The sequence below is a fragment of the Dicentrarchus labrax genome, unplaced genomic scaffold (genome assembly GCF_905237075.1).
Source record: "Dicentrarchus labrax unplaced genomic scaffold, dlabrax2021, whole genome shotgun sequence".
Lineage (NCBI taxonomy): Eukaryota > Metazoa > Chordata > Actinopteri > Moronidae > Dicentrarchus > Dicentrarchus labrax.
In genome coordinates this window covers 11,693,307-11,712,049 of record NW_026136719.1, presented here as the reverse complement: position 1 = coordinate 11,712,049, position 18,743 = coordinate 11,693,307, and the positions used below count along the sequence as shown (strand labels likewise).

The 18,743-nt window shown below is 39.7% G+C and overlaps 1 protein-coding gene across 2 annotated transcripts; it reads right to left on the bottom strand.

Annotated features, from left to right (window-relative positions):
* Positions 1-2,972: 2,972 nt before the first annotated feature.
* On the bottom strand, positions 2,973-17,931 carry rbms1a (RNA binding motif, single stranded interacting protein 1a). 2 transcript variants are annotated; one of them, XM_051379603.1, is made up of 14 exons: positions 17,366-17,928; positions 15,258-15,400; positions 13,691-13,749; positions 12,292-12,383; positions 10,937-11,094; positions 10,517-10,596; positions 10,291-10,391; positions 9,774-9,823; positions 9,586-9,676; positions 8,202-8,252; positions 7,204-7,305; positions 5,747-5,815; positions 5,439-5,513; positions 2,973-5,057 (listed from the first exon to the last, which is right to left on the bottom strand). In XM_051379603.1, the coding sequence occupies exons 1-13, from the start codon at positions 17,414-17,416 to the stop codon at positions 5,445-5,447; spliced, it is 1,116 nt and encodes a 371-aa protein (XP_051235563.1). In that variant the 5' UTR covers positions 17,417-17,928; the 3' UTR covers positions 2,973-5,057; positions 5,439-5,444. The 2 variants fall into 2 exon arrangements, with proteins under 2 accessions (XP_051235563.1, XP_051235564.1); XM_051379604.1 differs by lacking the exon at positions 5,747-5,815 and having other exon boundaries at positions 17,366-17,931.
* Positions 17,932-18,743: the final 812 nt, after the last annotated feature.

Below are 18,743 nucleotides of genomic sequence, written 5' to 3'. Positions count from 1 at the left end.
TTTGTATTGTGCATGTGTGTGCACGCGCACGTATGCTCAAGTTCAATTACTTCCTGCAATGAGGAGGAGGAAGCAGAGAAAAGGAGTGCCAGCGCTGTAATACAGCCTCCTTCTTATAGTGGAATGGCTGGAATGCAGGTGTACACATTCATGCATGTGTGAGTGGAACTAAATGATAGAGCATATGCCTATGCTATAAAAGAATGCTATGTGAAGATATTTTAATAAAGAACTACAGAAAAAGTCAGAGGATCACCAAAGTCAGTAAGATTCATCCCCTGGGGATCATGCATGTCTGTACAACATTTCATACCAATCCATTAAATAGTTGTTCAGATATTTCACTGTGGACCAAAGTTGTGGACTGACTAACAGACAGGGGGGGGGACCCCTCAAAAAACCCTTTAATTAAAAAAAAACAGAAACCTCAGGAAGAGCAACAGAAGGAGGTATCCCCCTCCCTGGATACACATCCAACAGTGTCATATGTCATTTGGGAACTATGTGTCAATTTTTATGAGCTAAGAGATAAAAACAACTTTGTTTTCAGCTTTCTCAACCCATTAAAAAACATTTAATCCTTTAATGTATCAAACAAATTTAAAATGACCACATTTGCAGCGATGACATGACAGTTATTGGAAGTACAGAATGTACCAGAAGAAGGTCAGTACACAGAATGAAAAGATAAACCTGTTAGATGCAGCTTATAACTGTAGTTTGATTACTGACTGTGTGCTGGCTGCTGTACATGTGTGTTGTATGTTGAAGTGATTGAACATGAGGAACTATTGTTAACATAACTGGAACAACAAATACTCTTGTCCTAGTGTTGCTTTTTATTGCTTTGTTTAGTATCAGCCGCTCTACTGTTGCTAAATTACTGATGAAGGTTTGAACTACATTCTGAAATTCAAGCATTACAGAATAGTCAACAGTTCAGTCCATATTTAAAGTTAACTGTAAACCAATCTATGTAAAGGTTAATGAAAAAGGCTATAATTTCGGACAGCATCACTGATTTAAAGGGCTGTTAGATATTAGGGTGTGTTCAATCATCGATTTAAATAATTACTAGAATAATATTGGCTAGCAGGCTCGCTTGTTGAGTATATGTAGCTACAGTTGAAATATAATTATTTTAACACAATTTACTCTACTTTTACTTGTGATCTTTAATTCAAGCAACAGTATTATTACTTGACACCTAATACTCTGATTACAGCAATGCACCACACTATGCTATAGACACACCACACTATATTTGCCATATGTTGGTTAACCACATGGCTCTTGCAGTGATGGCTTTAATGTTCCAGGTTACTCTTCAGTGAGATAATCAGGCCTCTTAGCAGACAAGATAGTTAATGGACTAGTCGGTTGATCGAAATGTAATTTGCAACTGTTTTGATGATCTATTAATAATTTAACAATTTTTTTCTATCAAGATTTTTCTATCAAGAATGCTAAATATTCTCTCTTCTAAGAAATGAGGATTCATCTGAATATCATTGGTCAGACAAAACAAGAAATATGAAGACACCATCTTATCAACCAAACAATGAATCAAGAAAATAATCTGCAGATTACTTGAAAATAATCTATATTTACACTCCTATACTGTATGAAATTGCAGTATATGTCTATTTTGCCATCCCCTTTAGCTTATTTTCTTTTTAAAATTGCTACCGTAAAACACAATTCGGATATCATTGTATTGAGAGAAATAAGTATTAACAGCCTGCATCTTTAGGAAGCATCCCATGTGTTGAATTGCTGACATGTATCACACTAAATTCGTGATACTGGATACTGAAGCAGGCCTCCACTCTTAACGTCTGTGCCCCTAGTCTGACCTTGGGCTTCCTCAAGGGATCAGTGCCATGTGTCCCCTCAGCTGTGGAGAATTAAAAGAGAGACAGAGAGCGGATGAGAGGAAAGAAAGAGAGACTCTACTTGGCATCTTATGTTCAAAGGGTTGATACCCTTACAATAGGCACTTGATTGACATGTGTGTGTGCATGAGCTTCTGCATGGGACATGTATGTATATTCCTGGAGTTGGGATTGGATGGGTGGTGTGTTGGGGGGTAGCAGTGGGTGTGAGGGCTAATCTTGCACCCCGGTGGTTTTGATCTCGCTGACTGGTAAGAGATGAGGGCATGGTGCCTTTATGTCTCTGGGATCAGCTGCGCTAAGTCGGAACTAAAGAAGGGAGATCCGGTATAAGAGTGAAAATACAAAGGCTGTGTGCCATAAATAGTGCAGGAAAGGCATGGGGGATGAGCCCATATGTTGCCCCTGTTGCTCATCTGATCTGTCATACATTCAGATCAGACATGGTCTTACAAAAAGATGTCTAAGCTTGAAAATCAGTTCTGGTTTCCTATATGTTGGACAGCTTTGGCTCACAGCACCCTCTGCTGCTAGATAATTAGTACAGCCCAATTATCCCTCTTTAAAGGCTTCTTTTGATACTGTATTTATTGCATGCTCAGAGGATTTGAGGGTGTTAGGGCCAGGTATCACTTTGTTAGATATATATGTGTGTAAAAAACTCAGTGTGTAAAAAACATTTGTAGGTTTTCTGTAGCTCTGGTTGGAGCTTTCAATATCCAAAAAACAAACTCCTGATGTCACAATGTGGTTTCTTGGTTTGGGATTGGAGAAAAGTGTAATGGAAAGCCTGGATCAAAAACTGGAGATGCAAAGTTTTTTAATGGCAAGCTTTTACTAGGAAGAGAGGAGAGAAACATGTAACGAGTTGCAGTGTAGAAATTACAGGATCCAACACTTCTGTAGCTAGACTCAATCTAAGATTTAAAATCAGGATATCTGTCAATTTTAAATTTGTCCCCACACAGTGTAAGAAATGTGTAGGGAAGTTGGTGTGGAGACATGGACTAATGGGATGAAATGCGATAATATAGACAAAATTAACACTGAGGCAATTAAAGAGACAGGAGTCGTATCTGAGAAAGAGCCTTTTATTCAGCACTGTTTTTATTCCAATGTTTTCAAAGGAGAGAGCAAGGAGAGGATTGTTTGAGAATCAGTTGAAGGTGACAGGGGAAGCAATGAGGATAACATGTACAATATTTTTGTTTTTTTGTTTTTTTGTTTTTCATTTTTACATTTTTTCCAGCAACAAATGTTCAGAATGGAAAGTACACTCAGTAAAAGGCTGGTTACTGCTTGTATTTTCCGACGGTGAGCATTTACTGCTACAGTACTATTAGTCGGGGAAAAGCACCGCGACCATACAACTTTGACCATTTTTCTTGTAGTAGTGTAGAGTTTTTACATCAGAAATCATCAGATTAAAGAAAGCAAAGCAAAGCAAACAATAAAACTCACTCATTTTTCACTTTTGGCCCTGAATGTATATAATTTACATTATTACATTATTATTTAAAATATTATTCTGAACAAGCCAACCTTTGAAACACATACTGTAAGTCATGTGATTTCAACTTCCATCCAACTCTTATGAAATACAGCTGTTTTTGAAGTACTTCATACATGATTGTTGCATTTATTTAGCATGAGGCAAGATTTTCTTACTTTCCACTCATCCAAATTGTTTGGCATGTACACATCAAGCTGCTGTGTAACCGTTTTCTTTTTTCTTTTTTTTTTTGGAGAGCTTTACAGTAGCAGTGTAACCCAAGAGAGCGACTTTTAGTCTTTTTTTTAGAGGAAAAAGAGAAAAGGCAAGGGAAAGTGGTGAGTCATCTAAACTCTGTCTAGAATGGCAAAGGCAGAGAAATGCACCAAGTAAATGCATTCATTTGTTTCAAACACATTGTAAACCATCTATTTTAAGGAGAAACTAGTTGTCTAACTTTGAATCTCTAAAATGGAGCCTCACAACTGAACAACACTCATCATGTTGAGAAAAACAAACACCAAAACAGAAGCAATGACAAATAAAGATGAAGCAAAGCACAATGCTTCTTTGCAGATCAGGAAGAGAAACGCTGCATGTGGGAGACAAACGGCAGAAGTCCTATTTAGCCAGCTCCTGAGCGTGGCTTTAGTTTTGCTTTGTCCACTCAGGTGAAAAGGGGGCTTTACCTGCAAACCCCACAACACCAGCAGACTCCAGCAGAACCATGAGGTAGATCACTGGTCAAACTGACCACAAGAGAAAAAAAAAACCCTCCTAAAAGATGTCCATTGGGTGTAAAACTTGTAATTTCATAAAAGTACGTTTGTTTTCATGTCACGTCTTGAAGTTTTTTAAAAAAGGAAAAAGGGAAAATAAGGAATTACCTTGCTCTGAGTTTTTCACCATTCTTTTTTTCTCAGTATTGCCGTGGGACTCTCATTGTCTTTATTGCCACCAGAAGACTAGACAGCGAAACACTCAATGGAAATCTCATGATTTCATACACACATTTGATCAATCAGATAGGAATATGACACCTGATCAAGTTCGATGAAAAAATGTTGGAGAATGTTTGATGTGACGTAAGGAAGGCACCTTTTTCCAATAATAAATTCATTAATTCCCTAATGAAATGATCACCTGTATCAGCTGTTAAGTGCAGTTGAACGTGAATTGATTTTGTAAGCTATTCTGTGGCAATTTTGGGAACCAAAATGAAGCTATTTGGAAACTTTAAACTTCAGTGCAAACAAGGGTTTTGCAAGATTTTTCATATGTCACAAATAAAAGAACTATAAAATCATAGAAACCTTGAAGGGGGAAAATATCTCAATCTCATGCATTTTAATATCACATCATACTAGGGGCATGGGGAGGGGAGGGGAGGGGGGGTCCTCTGGCATTTGTTTGAGAATCCTTGAAAAAAGAGAAAAAGAAGAGCATGTGGTTTCTTATCAAAATAAATCTTTTTTTTTTTTTTGTTTTCTTTCTGTGATGAGCCAACTGCTTGAGTCCATTTACACTGTCCTCATTTTCCACCATAAACGTCAGGGCTGTGCAAAAAAGTTCATGTATCTGGTCCAATCAGAGAAGGCGGTGACTGTTACCACTGTGATGTCATCAGCAACCTCCCACCTGCCCTCTGGCTCACAGAGCGGTAATCTGGCCTAAAAATAGAGACACAGAAAGCAGATGCATTCATACAAAAACTATAAACAGCATCATCTTTGACCTACACTGTGTAGTGTTTGTATGCATCAATCACTGTATATGTCTTATTATATGCCTGGAGGGGATTCAATAAATTGCTTCTGATTAATGACTGGTACCGTTTTCTAATAAGGCACCCAGTACAAAGGTTTAAAAAATATATAACTTTTTACAACACCAACAACCATTGAACAAAGCAATTACTTACAACATATAAACCCTTAGTGTTTTATTAGGAAGTGGCACTATAATTTGTATTATGTGGCAGTAAAGTTGCTGAAACAAACAACTTGCAAGCATTTACGATGGACAGTTTACATTCAGAAACTAAAGCATACCTGTGATTACTTGCTGAGCTGACTGTAAGGAGACGAGTTGTTGGAAGAATCCACTTGCTGCGGCGTGCCGTTTTCCTGGAAAGCAAAGCAGCATCTCTCATTTAGAGCGTGATAATAACTATCTTCACTATGTTTGGACTTGATAAATGATAGTTTTAGAGGATGAACACTTCAAAAACAACTTAAGGCCTTATGAATGGGCTCAGGCTGATACATCACAGTTGAATGGACAACAGGTAGAAGGTTAATGTTTTGAAATGAAGAGTTTGAATAAAGAGTTGATTAAGACAAAGATATAATAAACTCACAGGTGCTGCCTGCAGGGTAGGATATTGAGGCATGTAAGCTCCCTGGACACCAGGGTTGGCTGAAATATACTGTAATATATAAAAAAAAAAAAAAAATTATTTACTGGTACATTGCATTTTATCAAACCTAAAAGACTTTATTGATATAGCACTTTCAATACAACACAGTGGGTCCAAAATGCTTCACAGCACTGGTCACAAACGAGGGGGTCCGGACCCCCATATATATATATATATATATATATATATATATATATATATATAGTAGGCCTATATTTCAGTATTTCATTTGTTTCTGTGAAGAACACTAAATGAAATAGTTATTCTGAAATTTAATAAAATAAAAACACCTGAACACCTGAAGTCCCGAACACAAGCTATATTTACAGAGCCTGCACTGAAGATAATATGATATCCATAAACTACGTCACTTAGTCAGGGGTCGTCAGTTTACTCAATGACAGAAAAAGGGTCCCTTAGGGACAAGTTTGGGAGCCACTGCTTTACAGCACAAACAGAAAGAAACATGAGAAAGGAGAAAACATGAAGAATCATGTTTACATTATGCATATAACAAATTCCTCCAGAGGGGTTCGGGATAGATATCAGAGCACATAATGCTAGTCCACAATTAAGTAAAAGCGTTTTTTAAGTTGACCCTGTTACCATAGCACTTATTCCAGGGGATATCAGGTCTCTGGTAGTGTGGTATGGGGACACTGGGGGCTGTATTTATTTATCATGTCATGCACAGATAAGAGCCCAGTCCACACGGACACTAACAAAAATACTGTTGCAGCAGTGAAACATTTGTCAGACATGAACATAACTTCTACACATGAGATTACATTGCAAACTGTTCCCAGCTTGATTTATAAAATCTGCCACGTTTATATAATCAGCCATTCAGAAGAACTCATCACAAATTAAGTTTGGACATTTTACTAAAAACGGTAGCCCTATAAAACATGAAATGGACTTCATCTTTAGTCTTACTTAACTCACATCACAAACATAGTATATTCTCATCAGGGAGTCCAGCAAACCTGCCTGTTTCTACAGCTAAAGCTAATGTTTCTGACTGTAACTGTAAACAAAGAGATCTTTGACTTTTGGTTAAACTCTGCTTCACACAGGGCTCTCTCTACACTGCAGCTGATTTTCAGAAAACACGTTTGCACTAAATATCAATAGACCATCTTTCCTTATACACTAGAAACAACTCGTGCTGAGCAAAATAAAGACTTCACCTCACTAATCCAGGGGTGTCTATGCAAAATGTCCCAATTAAAGATCTTTCTAGTGAGCTACTGTTCAGGCATATTGACAAGTCTGTGTAAAGATCAGTGTCATACCACAGATTGCATAAAATAAAACTAACATTTTGTCATAATATTTTCAAATTTAATTTGATCAAATGTCGCATGTGACGTTGGATATCCCAGAGTTCCACTCACCGCTCCAGTGTTTCCCAGGGACAGCTGACCCATCTGCTGAGTAATCATGGCTGAGGGGTGCAGTGACATGGAGGGATCCACAGAGGGAGACATCACTGCAGCCTGTAATACAAGGCAGTTGAATTATTACCACATATCACATGATTCTACATACTAAATAAACTCTAATAAGACACTCGATAAAAAAGCAAATATAGGCTACAACAACCGTCTGGCAGGCATTGTTGGGTATAAACATAGCAGGATTTACTGTTTAAAACCTATGTATGCAGGACAGACTGGACAGATTAGCTTGGGGGGGGGTTGAAATATGTTTTGTGGTTAGACTAAAGGTAAAATAATATATTTGCAGCAATAACTGTGTGATAATATCTTTCTCTGAGGTAAGAATTAAGTATTCTGTGCTCCTGAGGTATATTAAGGGATAAAAATATATAAAAAGTTTGACGTTGCCAGCTCTAGTCTGTTTTCAGATGGAGTATATTCCTTTAAACATGACGCCTTTAGGGAATAGACCATTTCCTAGTAAAAAGTGGGGGAAGGGGCAGATCAGCAGAGACACTTGTTCCACTGGAAACCATCTGTTGGAAGAGTCAAAGAGTCACAAGACTGTCTCTGCTTCAGGCATTTCCTGCTGGATCCAGAGAGAGGGAGGAGGAGGGGGGTGGTGGGGGGATTGGCTGAATGTCTTTTTAGTTGTTCCATTTCTCTTTCATACACACTCCAACACACATATACACACTTAAAGTACGTAAATACACCGTGGCTATTTCCCAGAGCTCGTCTAAGCTCTGCTTCTTCTACATTTGGGGAACTTCTGGACGTTGCTGGTTTGATTGTGTCAGCAGAACAGGACAGGCTGATTAAAGTAACACTCTGGGTTACTGTAAGCTCAGAGCTAGCTGTATCGGCGCCACACACCCATTTCCTGTACACAGAAAAGGAGGTTGCGTATGAGTGTATGAATTTAAAAAAAGCAAATGGTGTTGTTCCCTTACCGGGTGTTGCATGATATATGGCTGATGTGCCACCCAGGAATGACTCTGTACCTAATGGAGGACAGGAAGGGAGGGGCAGAATGAGAGACAGATGGAAGGAAAAGTTATCCATGTGTCTTGAGTGACATTTTTATGTAACAAACTAACTTTACAGTTTGAATAAGCATTGTTTTGTTTTTAAATAGAAATACAAGGATGTTATCAGTCTAAATAATATATTTGGGCAGAATATACTCATCCATCCATCCACACTTGAAGCCACCATTCCTGCTCAAGGATCAATAGTATGCAAAGCTTTCAACTTTTTAGGGCCAATCTGGTTTTCCCTCTGATAGCTTTTACTACCACACTGACCTCAGCCATTAAGATGGCCTCCAAACCCCATGAATATTACAGTCCTGCCTCCTGCTCTGAGTGTATGTTTGACTTATTAGGTCCGCAATTTGCCGCCTTACTGACAGCCTGGGCGAGGTCCTGCCTGAAGCTGGCAGATGCTTATCCTGGTAGCCTTTTAAGAGCTTATCCTATACTTTTTTTTTTTTTTACCTATGTAATTATAATAGGTGCTGCCTTTTTGGAGCAAACCTGTGCCACCCAGGAATTGAAAGCCTCTGTTTTAACGCTACAGCTCTCACTCTTGGGCTGCCAACCTTAAAAGTCTTTGTAGCCACCTGCACAACCGTCAAGGCAAAAGGTAGGTATCAGGTGCAATGCCCATTGGGAATAGGGAAGGACTAGGGAGGATGCAGGTGTTGTGGATAATGGCAGCACAAATTGGAGTGTACAGGTCAGAGATTCCAACTGAATATAGTTTGATTTAGTCATCAGTCTGACTACATAAATAGGACACCTCAGAGTGCCTGAGACGAACTGTCTACCCCATCTGATTAAAAAGGCGTAGACTTCAATACTAGTTATTGATTGGTATGAAAACCTTTTTCAAACACAAGAAAGCTCATAGAGTGTTTCTGGTGAACAGAAAGTAATGCATCAAAACTTCTGAGTGAAATATTACAAAACAGTGACCAAGAAAGCCATTCAGAGAAAGTGTGACAGTACCTAATATAAAGAGCTTTCTTTAACTATTTCACTCCTTGAGCTTACTGTTATATTACATGATTTCTGGTTGACCAAGGTCTTCAAACACTAAGAAATTTTAATGATCGTCCACTGCCACATGAAGCTGTAAAGGTATAATATAAGTACAGTTTTAGCACCTATTTGTAAATCTTCAACACCTGTATAAACCATACAGAAACAAAAATGCACCCTAACCCACATATACACACCATAACCGCAAATGCTACATAGAGGGAAAGAGAGAGATGATTTAAATTCAGCTCTGGCCTTCAGACATGTTTATATTCAGGATCTTCTGCAGTACCTGGTAAGCAGAGACTGGAGACATGTAGGGAGACATTGCAGGCTGCACAGTCATTATCCTATTGGTCACTGGATAAGGGGAAGGATAGTACCTAGGAAACAGAAAATATTTCAAAATAAAGCTCACAAATTATGACTAGTTAAAAGTTAAACAATGTCATGATCTGCTATAACTTGAGTGTAACTTACCCATTCTGTATAGCTGCTGAAGAGGGGTCATAGGTAAGAGTCATTGCACCCTAAGGTGAGGAAATAAACAATAATGTGGAATTATATATTTGTATCTTAAAATTATCATTTCATCAGTTATAATGGGTTTGTATGGGGATCATTTTAGTATTTTGAATATTACTTGATTTTATTTTGTACTGTACAGATGATCATTAAAGAGAAAGAGACAAAACCCCGATATATTAGGGTGCACAGATGATCAAAAAGCCTAGAAGTAAATGTTTTTGCAAGTGTTCTATGAATTTTGTTCATGAAGGTCTGAAGATTTTATTATGAAACCTGCTCAAGTTGGTTTTCTTTTTTGTATAGAATTGTTAAAAATGTACATGCAGCACTCTGATTCTGGCTTTTGGGAATTCATGGTGTCTTGTAGGGGAATTGTTTTATACATGGCACAATAATAAAGACATAACCTAATTTGTTCTCATCACATTAACAAGCAAGAAACACATGTAAGAGGACAGTGGATACATACTAGTCTGAGATCCCCTGTCTGTCCATTGGGAATAAATCCGCTATGAGCATGTTTCTTCCTTTGACTGTCTGCAAACTTACACAGGAGCGGCTGAGAGGGAGCTGAGGGCAAAGCACAAAAAAAGCGACATATTAGACATATTAACAGCCATACAACAATCAATCATTACCACCTCTGCAGTTTTTATTGGAAGGAAAGTGAACAGAGAGGTGAAATTCTTTCCTACCCAGAGCTCCAGAAGCTATCTTGATAAACTTCCCATTGAAGTGGGAGATGACAGCGTTACACTGCTCTGTTGTGTCCATCCTGACAGGGGGAGAAGATAAAAAAACAATGACTCATCATTAGACCACACAGGGACTATCTACAGTCAAATTTTCTTGAACACAAAGCAGTATTGCGAGGCATGACGCAAATGGGGACATGAGGCTCCCTTCATATAAAAATTGAACATGAATTTCCTTCCTTGTTTTAATGCTAGCTACACATTGTCATTGCTACCCACTAGATACAATTATTTGAGTGGTTAGTTCACTATTTATCATCACAGGTTTGTGATCAAAGCTGTAGGTTTATTCTACAACTACTTTAAAGGTGATTCAGAAAAGAAATGAGTTCTACTTTTTGTCTATCTCTTGTGACTGACCTGGCGAAGCCCACGCCTCGGCTGTTGCCACTGTAGTCTCGGAGGATCCGTGTAGAGACGACCTGGCCAAAGGGCTGCAGCATGTTCTCCAACTCTTTCTCATCCACAGAGAGAGGCAAGTTGGAAATGTACAGATTTGTGGGGTCCTGCTCCTGTTGCTGCTCATGTAAATGATGATGAAAAAGAACAATTTCATTTGTTATAGTAAATTGTGCGAGAGAGCCACATACTAAAATGCATGTTAATAGTTTTTAATGAATCAGCCAAATTTGTATTGCACCATAGATAAAAGCAGTGCTGTGCTATTTCCTCACAGATGAATGACAGACAAAATAGATTTGTCTCTGCTATAAACCTTGTCTGTGTGGATGAGGATTTGAGACTCGGCTAAAGTATCGTCAGAGGATGACATTTGGTTAAACAAACATTAATAAGCTCTCCTGCACACACGCACATAGAAACACACTTCATTTGTGCTGCGCAGCAGCTCAGCGCCTCTACGGTCTTCCCTAGAAACAGCAGGAGAGCAGCGTAGCCTAGCTACCACAACACACAAACTGTGTTCTGCTGTGTTTGTTTCAAACAGAGCAGCTACATGCAGGTCTCGAGAGAGAAACCCTTCATCAGTGAACTCTCACCCATGAATTTAAGCACAGGAACACAGGCCAGGCAGGGAAAGGGAAGGGACTGAAATAAATGTAATGGTCCAGGCAATTTCCGCTTCCCACTACGAGACATCACACATGTGATGCAGAAATACCCTGTTTGTCATCTAGACATTTTTGAAAAATTAACTGTTGTGCTTTACTTTAAATTAGTCACAGAGGATCAGGAATGGCTCAAAGCAGTAGCACTGTTGCTATAGTGCTTCAGTGCAGATATGCCTACATCAGTATGCATGAACGATAATCAGTGACATAGTAATAATACTGGTAAAAATCTGTACAGTCTGCACAGTATAATCCAACCAGGATGGTGTGTTAGTGTGTGGGCTGGTGGTCCGGTGTGTAACGTGTCACACTGACTGACAGGTTATTTGGCAGAGAGAGACATGACATCTGGTTTCTACAGTGAAAGTAAATGGGGTCACAGGAAGAACAGCTTGTCAGCTGAGGTCACGTGACCAGTCTAATGTCATTCTCCAACCAACACAACCGCACACATGCCCACATTAAAGAAGCACAACCCCACAGCGATGTTCACAAGCAAGACCAATATGTACACACACACACACACACACACACACACACACACACACACACACACACACACACACACACACACACACACACACACACACACACACACACACACACACACACACACACACACACACACGCCTGCACCAAACTCACCTTGGCCATCTGGGCCTGTATGCCGCTGGTTTTCAGAGCATGTACTGCCTTTAAAGCAGCCCCAGGGCTGTCAAAGTCCACAAAGCCGTAACCTGTAGTTGGTAGAACAGTATTTACATGAATAGTCATTAATAATAAGAACAATCCCCTATTGTACATTTTGTACTATCACTATTTCTAAAGGATGGGTCATATATATTGTGTGTTTATTGTTTTGTACTATCAACATATCAAGATATCTTTTATGTTATCAATAATGACACACAATTGTGTTGTCTAGGTTAATACAACAAAGCATTTAAAAAAATCTGATTTGTCTCAGAATGATTTCTGAAATATTTTAAGGAATAGTTCAACATTTTGGGAAATCGCCCTATTCACTTTCTTCCCAAGAGTTAGAAGAGAAGATTGATAGCAGTGTCACATCGGTAGCTGGAGCCAGTGCCCACTAGCTTAGCTTAGTTTAGCATAAAGACGAGAAACAAGAGAAACAGCTTGCCTGGCAATGTCCGAAGTTAAAAAATATGTGTACCAGAACCTCTAAAGCGCATGATTAACACGTTACATTTTTTTTGTTTAATCTGCACTAAACCGAAATGTATAAATGACAAGTTGCGGTTTCACAGGGGACTATTTCTTGGCTGGGCGCAGCGACCTCCTTGAGTCTTGAACTAAAAATATCAAAGTATTCCTTTAAGGAACAAACCAGTGTCTATATCTATCCTAAATTATAACAAAATCTACGTACTTTGAGCATGCATTTTCTCCATTTTCCGAAGCATAGCATGGTGTTTCTGATTTTTCAATTTGGTTTCCCATCTCCCATTCATTTCCATCTGTTTGCAGAGACTCTAAATCTGCCTGAGTTAGGTAATCCATCATAATCTGCTTTTGTTTTTGTCAAATTTGTTTTATCACTGTATTGTATCGCAGTGCAAATCAATCTGCACTTTCAGTTGCAATGTCATACGACAACATCATTTTGACAAAAATAAAAGCATACACATTCAATGTTTGTGTTCAAAGTGAAGAATTACTCAACCCAATCAAGTAGCAGCAGCAGCAAATTGATTTTCATACACTTTGGAAATGAATGAAACCCAGGAGCTGCCTGGAAGGTATGGAAATTCATTCAAAAATCTAAAACAACATGGTATATTTTTCTTAAAATCTTAAAAGTATGCAGTCATATAAGGATTAATATAATGTAGCACAACATGCAAAAACACTGGTGTTCCTTTGATGCTCAAACTAAACAATTTACCAGGTGAGTCTCCATACTTAAACATGCAGTGCAGTACTGGAAGAAGATTTAAGTTATACTTCTAAATATATGTTTTTCTATCCGTTTGTGGAGCCCTGATAAGTGATGCATGGTAAGTTAATAACCTTTACTGACCTTTACATTTGTTGGTTGTCTTGTCCAGGATTGCCTTTGCTGACTGAATCTTGCCATACCTGGGCACATATGAACATGTAGATTACTGTCAAATAACTGTAACTGGAGCAGGTGAGACTTGTGATAGTATGTCTCTCAATTGCCTTGGACTCATTGTGTTCTATTAATGTCAGTCAACTTTCTGTGTATTCATTTCCTGAGGAATTATTATATCATGACAGTCTCAAAAATACAGAAGCATAAACGAAAAAAAAGAAAAAAAACTGGTCGTATTTGTGGAGATGTATCGTCATCACTACTCTCTCCTCCATGTTTCCAAACAGTATTAATCCAATGTCAACATATCAGGATTTGCTTTATCTCTGACTTCATACTCAAGTTGAACTGTGGCTCAAGCTGCGAGCCACTATCGGAGCACACACACCATACAGACTGAATGCCTAGCTTACATCACCATTCAGACCTTGTTGCTATGAAAAGCGCTTTCATTTCTGCTTTGTGCTGGCAAACACCACTGGGAACATGAACAAAACACAAGCAAACAGGACACAAACAGCTGCTGCTGCTGCTGGTTACATGGGTGAATGCCTCTGTCCATATGCTTGTGATTCAGAGGGAAAGAGAGGAGACAAAACTCCACTAATTATGGCATCCACCACACTAACCACTCAGACCGAAGCCCATGATATCAAGTATCGAACATGTTCACTGGGCTGCTTAACATGACTCTGCCTTTTTCTTTTTAGAAAACAATCATTTTTACAGTTTGCTTCACATACCACAGCTGAGCTATGACTTTTCCATATGAGGGTCTGTTTATAGCAGCATGATGGTTGGAGCATTTTATGTGTCAGTGTGGACTGAAGTTAAACCAGTGTGTGTTTGCTTTTGCACTAAAACTAGACATTTTTGGCAAATTTCAATTGAACTTCTTTATCTGTAACCATTTAAATGTGCAACATTTCCTTTTATTTAGTAAATGTTCCCAAAAGTATGTCCTTATCAAGAAGAAGCAACTTTAAAAAACGTTAGACATACAAATAATTCAACATTTAGGGAAATATGCTTTTTTGGTTTCATGCCAAGAGTTAGATGAGAAGATTCACCTCTCATATCTTCATGGTAAATATGAAGCTGTCACCCACAGCTGGTTAGCTTAGCTTAGCTTAGCACATAGGCTGGAAGCTAGCATGGCTCTGTCCAGAGGTAACATAATATGCGTAATGTTACCGGCCCTACACGGAAGTGTAACAATGACACGACCAGAGTTAGCTGTATTTTGTTACCTACAGTCATGCTAGGTGCTAAACATGAGAGTAGTATCAATCTTCTCATCTAGCTGTTGTCATGAAAGTGAATCAGCACATTTCCAAAATATTCCTTTAAGTGCTTTTGGTCAGGGAGAGACCTTCATCAAATCTGGAATGACATTGGTATGTGATATCTTAAGCCCACTATTGGCCCATTTTTTTGAGCAAACGGGCAAACATCAGTGACAAAACACTGGTGTGTGTGTGTGTGCGCACACACGAGCATCATTGTTAACACTGTATATGTGTGTACTCACTGATGACAGAGTTTGACCAGGTCCAGGTCTGTAGTAGCAGGAGGCAGCCCACGGATGTACAGGTTCGTTTTGCTGAGCTGCTCCAGGCCTGTGCTGCTGCTGTTGCTGCTGCTGCTGGGACTGGACGGAGTCATGGGGTAGGACTGCACACAGGAAACCCACTGTTAGAAAGTCTATGGGCGCTAGATAATCTAATTTAAACCCAGGTCAACAGAGATCACAAGAACATCTCATCTGTGTGTATGAATACTTTTGATTGCCCGATCTACAGCCAGTGTTTGGTTTGTCCATTCTGGGCTACTGTAGTAACATGGTGGTTCAACATGGCGGCCTCAACTGGAAGGCGACCCACGTTGTGTAAAGATAAAAACGGCTCATTGTAAGGATAGGAAAACACAACAATTCCTATATTCCGGTAATTATACAGTAATAAACATATGTATGAATATTATATTCCATTTCTGCCAATAGATCTTCCTAATTGTTACACACCGGCCCTTTAAGTAACTCATTTAAATACGTCTTCCATCACTGTCGGCGTCTAAGTGGCAGATAGGTTTCACCTTATTAATCAGTTGTTCTGGTGATTCTGTCTGCCATTGTAGCACAGGGTACATCAGATATTCTTCTGTGTGAGCCTTTATGAATCACAAAGTGATTAAATCTGTGTACAGGTCTTAAATACTGCTGTAGTGTTTATCAGAAACCTACAGTTTTGTTTTTTTTCATACTTGTGAGCCAAACCACGCAGCGCTGCCCTGCAAAGCATTTCCTTCCCCTTACTCATTCATTAAAATAGCTCCCGGCCACCCCAAACCCTTCCCAGCTCAGATCAAAGACAAAGCATGGCAGAATCACACCATCTGTCCATAACCAAAGGACAATCCACTCCAAGAGCCAAAGCCATGGATACAACTAAAGCCATGCCAACAAGAAACACTGAGAAAATTCTTCCACCGTCATGTGATGGTTAAATGTTAATTTTTTTCCTTTTACAGATAAGGAATTGATCACTGTGACAGGAACATCTGTTAGGCCTGTTATGTCTTCAAGCTGAGGCCTTACATTTTGTTGGTGTAATTACCGCGCTAACTTTGTTAGAGACCATCAAGGGTTCACATCAGGCCTCCGAGACTGTACGCCTACTCCATTAGAGGGCAGCTACGGTGGTGCATTTCACAGAGGCTTCATCACACCTTATAGCAGACTAAACCTGTTTTACACCCACACTGAAAACTCATTCACTGCTTCCCTGCGGGGATTCATATGAGCCTGCAGATCCCTGTCCTCATACGGTATCTTCTGATGAATAAATATGAAAAGGTGGATATTTGGGGTCAGGCTCCACAGTCCACTTTATCTGCTCATGTTTCCATCATCAGAGGTTATAATAAAAGCTGCCTCTCACCTCTGTGCCTGCTTTCTATTCCCATCTTCCATCTAAATCAAAAATGTGTGATGGGAAAGCGAAGGGAGCACGGCCTTCAATTACCTTTTTGTTCACCTGAGAGGTCGAAATGAAGGATGCAGGCAGTAGCACAGTTCACTCCAGCACACTGACATACATTACATTACACTGAGCTCTCTCTCTCTCTCTCTCTCTCTCTCTCTCTCTCTCTCTCTGTGTGTGTGTGTGTGTGTGTGTGTGTGTGGATTCGCCCAGAATGCATTAATCTATAAAATGGACTACAATAACCGCCATGCATAGCCTATTGACCAGCGTGGGCGAGTGCCTGGGCAAACAAGGTTATATGGACATAATAATTAAAGTCTCGGTAGTAGAGCTATAGATCGGGTCATCAGCTGGGTTTTATCTCTCTATGTAGCCTATCAGAGGATCAGCTTCCCGTTTGATAAGTCGACTAAGGGGCCGGTGGATCTATTTTCTTTATAGAATTGAATTCGTTTGGTATTAATAAAAGGATGATAAATAAACGCATATATTCCATATGAAAGCCATAAAGGGCTTTCCAATGTCATTTGTGGCTGCTATAATTCAGCCCGTTTATTCAAAACGCTGCCTCAAGTGTGAGCAAAAAGAAAGCAGCGATAATAATCATTTCAAACAACAATATGTGTGGGTTTTTTTTTTTTTTTTTTTGGCCTACCTGCTTGCGATTGGCTGTCTTCAGCGGGTTGCCTGTGTTTGCAAAGATCATCCTGGAGGTTACAGATATATTTTAATTCCCACACACACACAAAAAAAATCGCAACGATGAGCCACTCGAGACGGAATCCAAGCGGTGTTAAGGAAGCCTATAAAATAGCCAGTCGGTTTAAAACATCCGCATACTGAACGGGCTGGTTAACAGTAATAAAGCCTCGGTCCTGCATAGGTATACTGACACATCTATACAGTCAGATGCACACCAGGCGATGGACCAACCCTCCGGTCCGGTTCATTGATCTACGACGTCCTGCTGCAGACCGCTCGGCAGTCCCACCTACTACAGACCAAACCATCTCCGCCTCTGCAGGGTGTTTGACATCAAATAAACTGCGTCGCCGCCTCATAGAAACTCGCACTGGCGGTTTGTTTTTTGTGACAAAGGCACGTCGAGACGTCTGGTGTCTGTGGCGAAATTTATAATCGGATACAAAGCGCTCTTGGGTTTGATTTGTAGGCGCACAATCAGTTGGGCTGAACACTCGTCGCCTTTCATGTTGTTGTCGTCCGCACATACCAAGCATTCTTCACCCCCACCTCCACCAACCCACACACACACACACACACACACACACCCTCTTCCTCTTCCTACCCTTCCCCCCATCCAACACACTAGGCTACATGTCAGAGAATCAGGATGCAATGAAATATAAGCAGGGAGCTGGCCTGGGCTGGAGGTCACATTCTCCCTATAAACCCAGCTATGGTAGAGAGTGGATTCAAGAACAAGAGAGAGTGAATATTTGGAAATAACACACACTATCCCTATCTTTGGTCTGCTGTTTTTCTGAAATACAGTCCTACATGCTCTATATAGTAGGCTACTGTGTGTGTATCATGTGATATAATGGTGAAGTAGCTTGAAACAGAAATATTGACTCCTTCATGAACCATTCATATTTTCACTTTGGATTGCATTCACAAGATTGATTTGCTTATATGTAATCTGTCTGGGGGAAAAAAGAGGAACTAGCTTTCTAGCTTCCAGTCAAAGGCTTCCAGTGCTATTTAGAATTGATTTTAAGATGAAGCGGTTTGCTGTTGATGCTTTTAAATATGAGGGCCTCTTGCTACATTTCTGATCTTCTGCGTTTGACCTCTAGGACCCTTTGGGTTCACCAGGCACGGGCTTAAATAAAGCTTTTAGTTGTCGCACTCAGATTGAGGGACAGCCTCCGTCATTACGCCATGACCACCCCTCTCAATACAATCAATCAGAAGTCATTTCAAACAAGCTCTTTTCTTTATCTGCGTGTTGTTTTAGGTCTTTTTCTGGGTTTTTCCTGTCGTAGAATGAGCCGCAGCTACAACTGAGGACA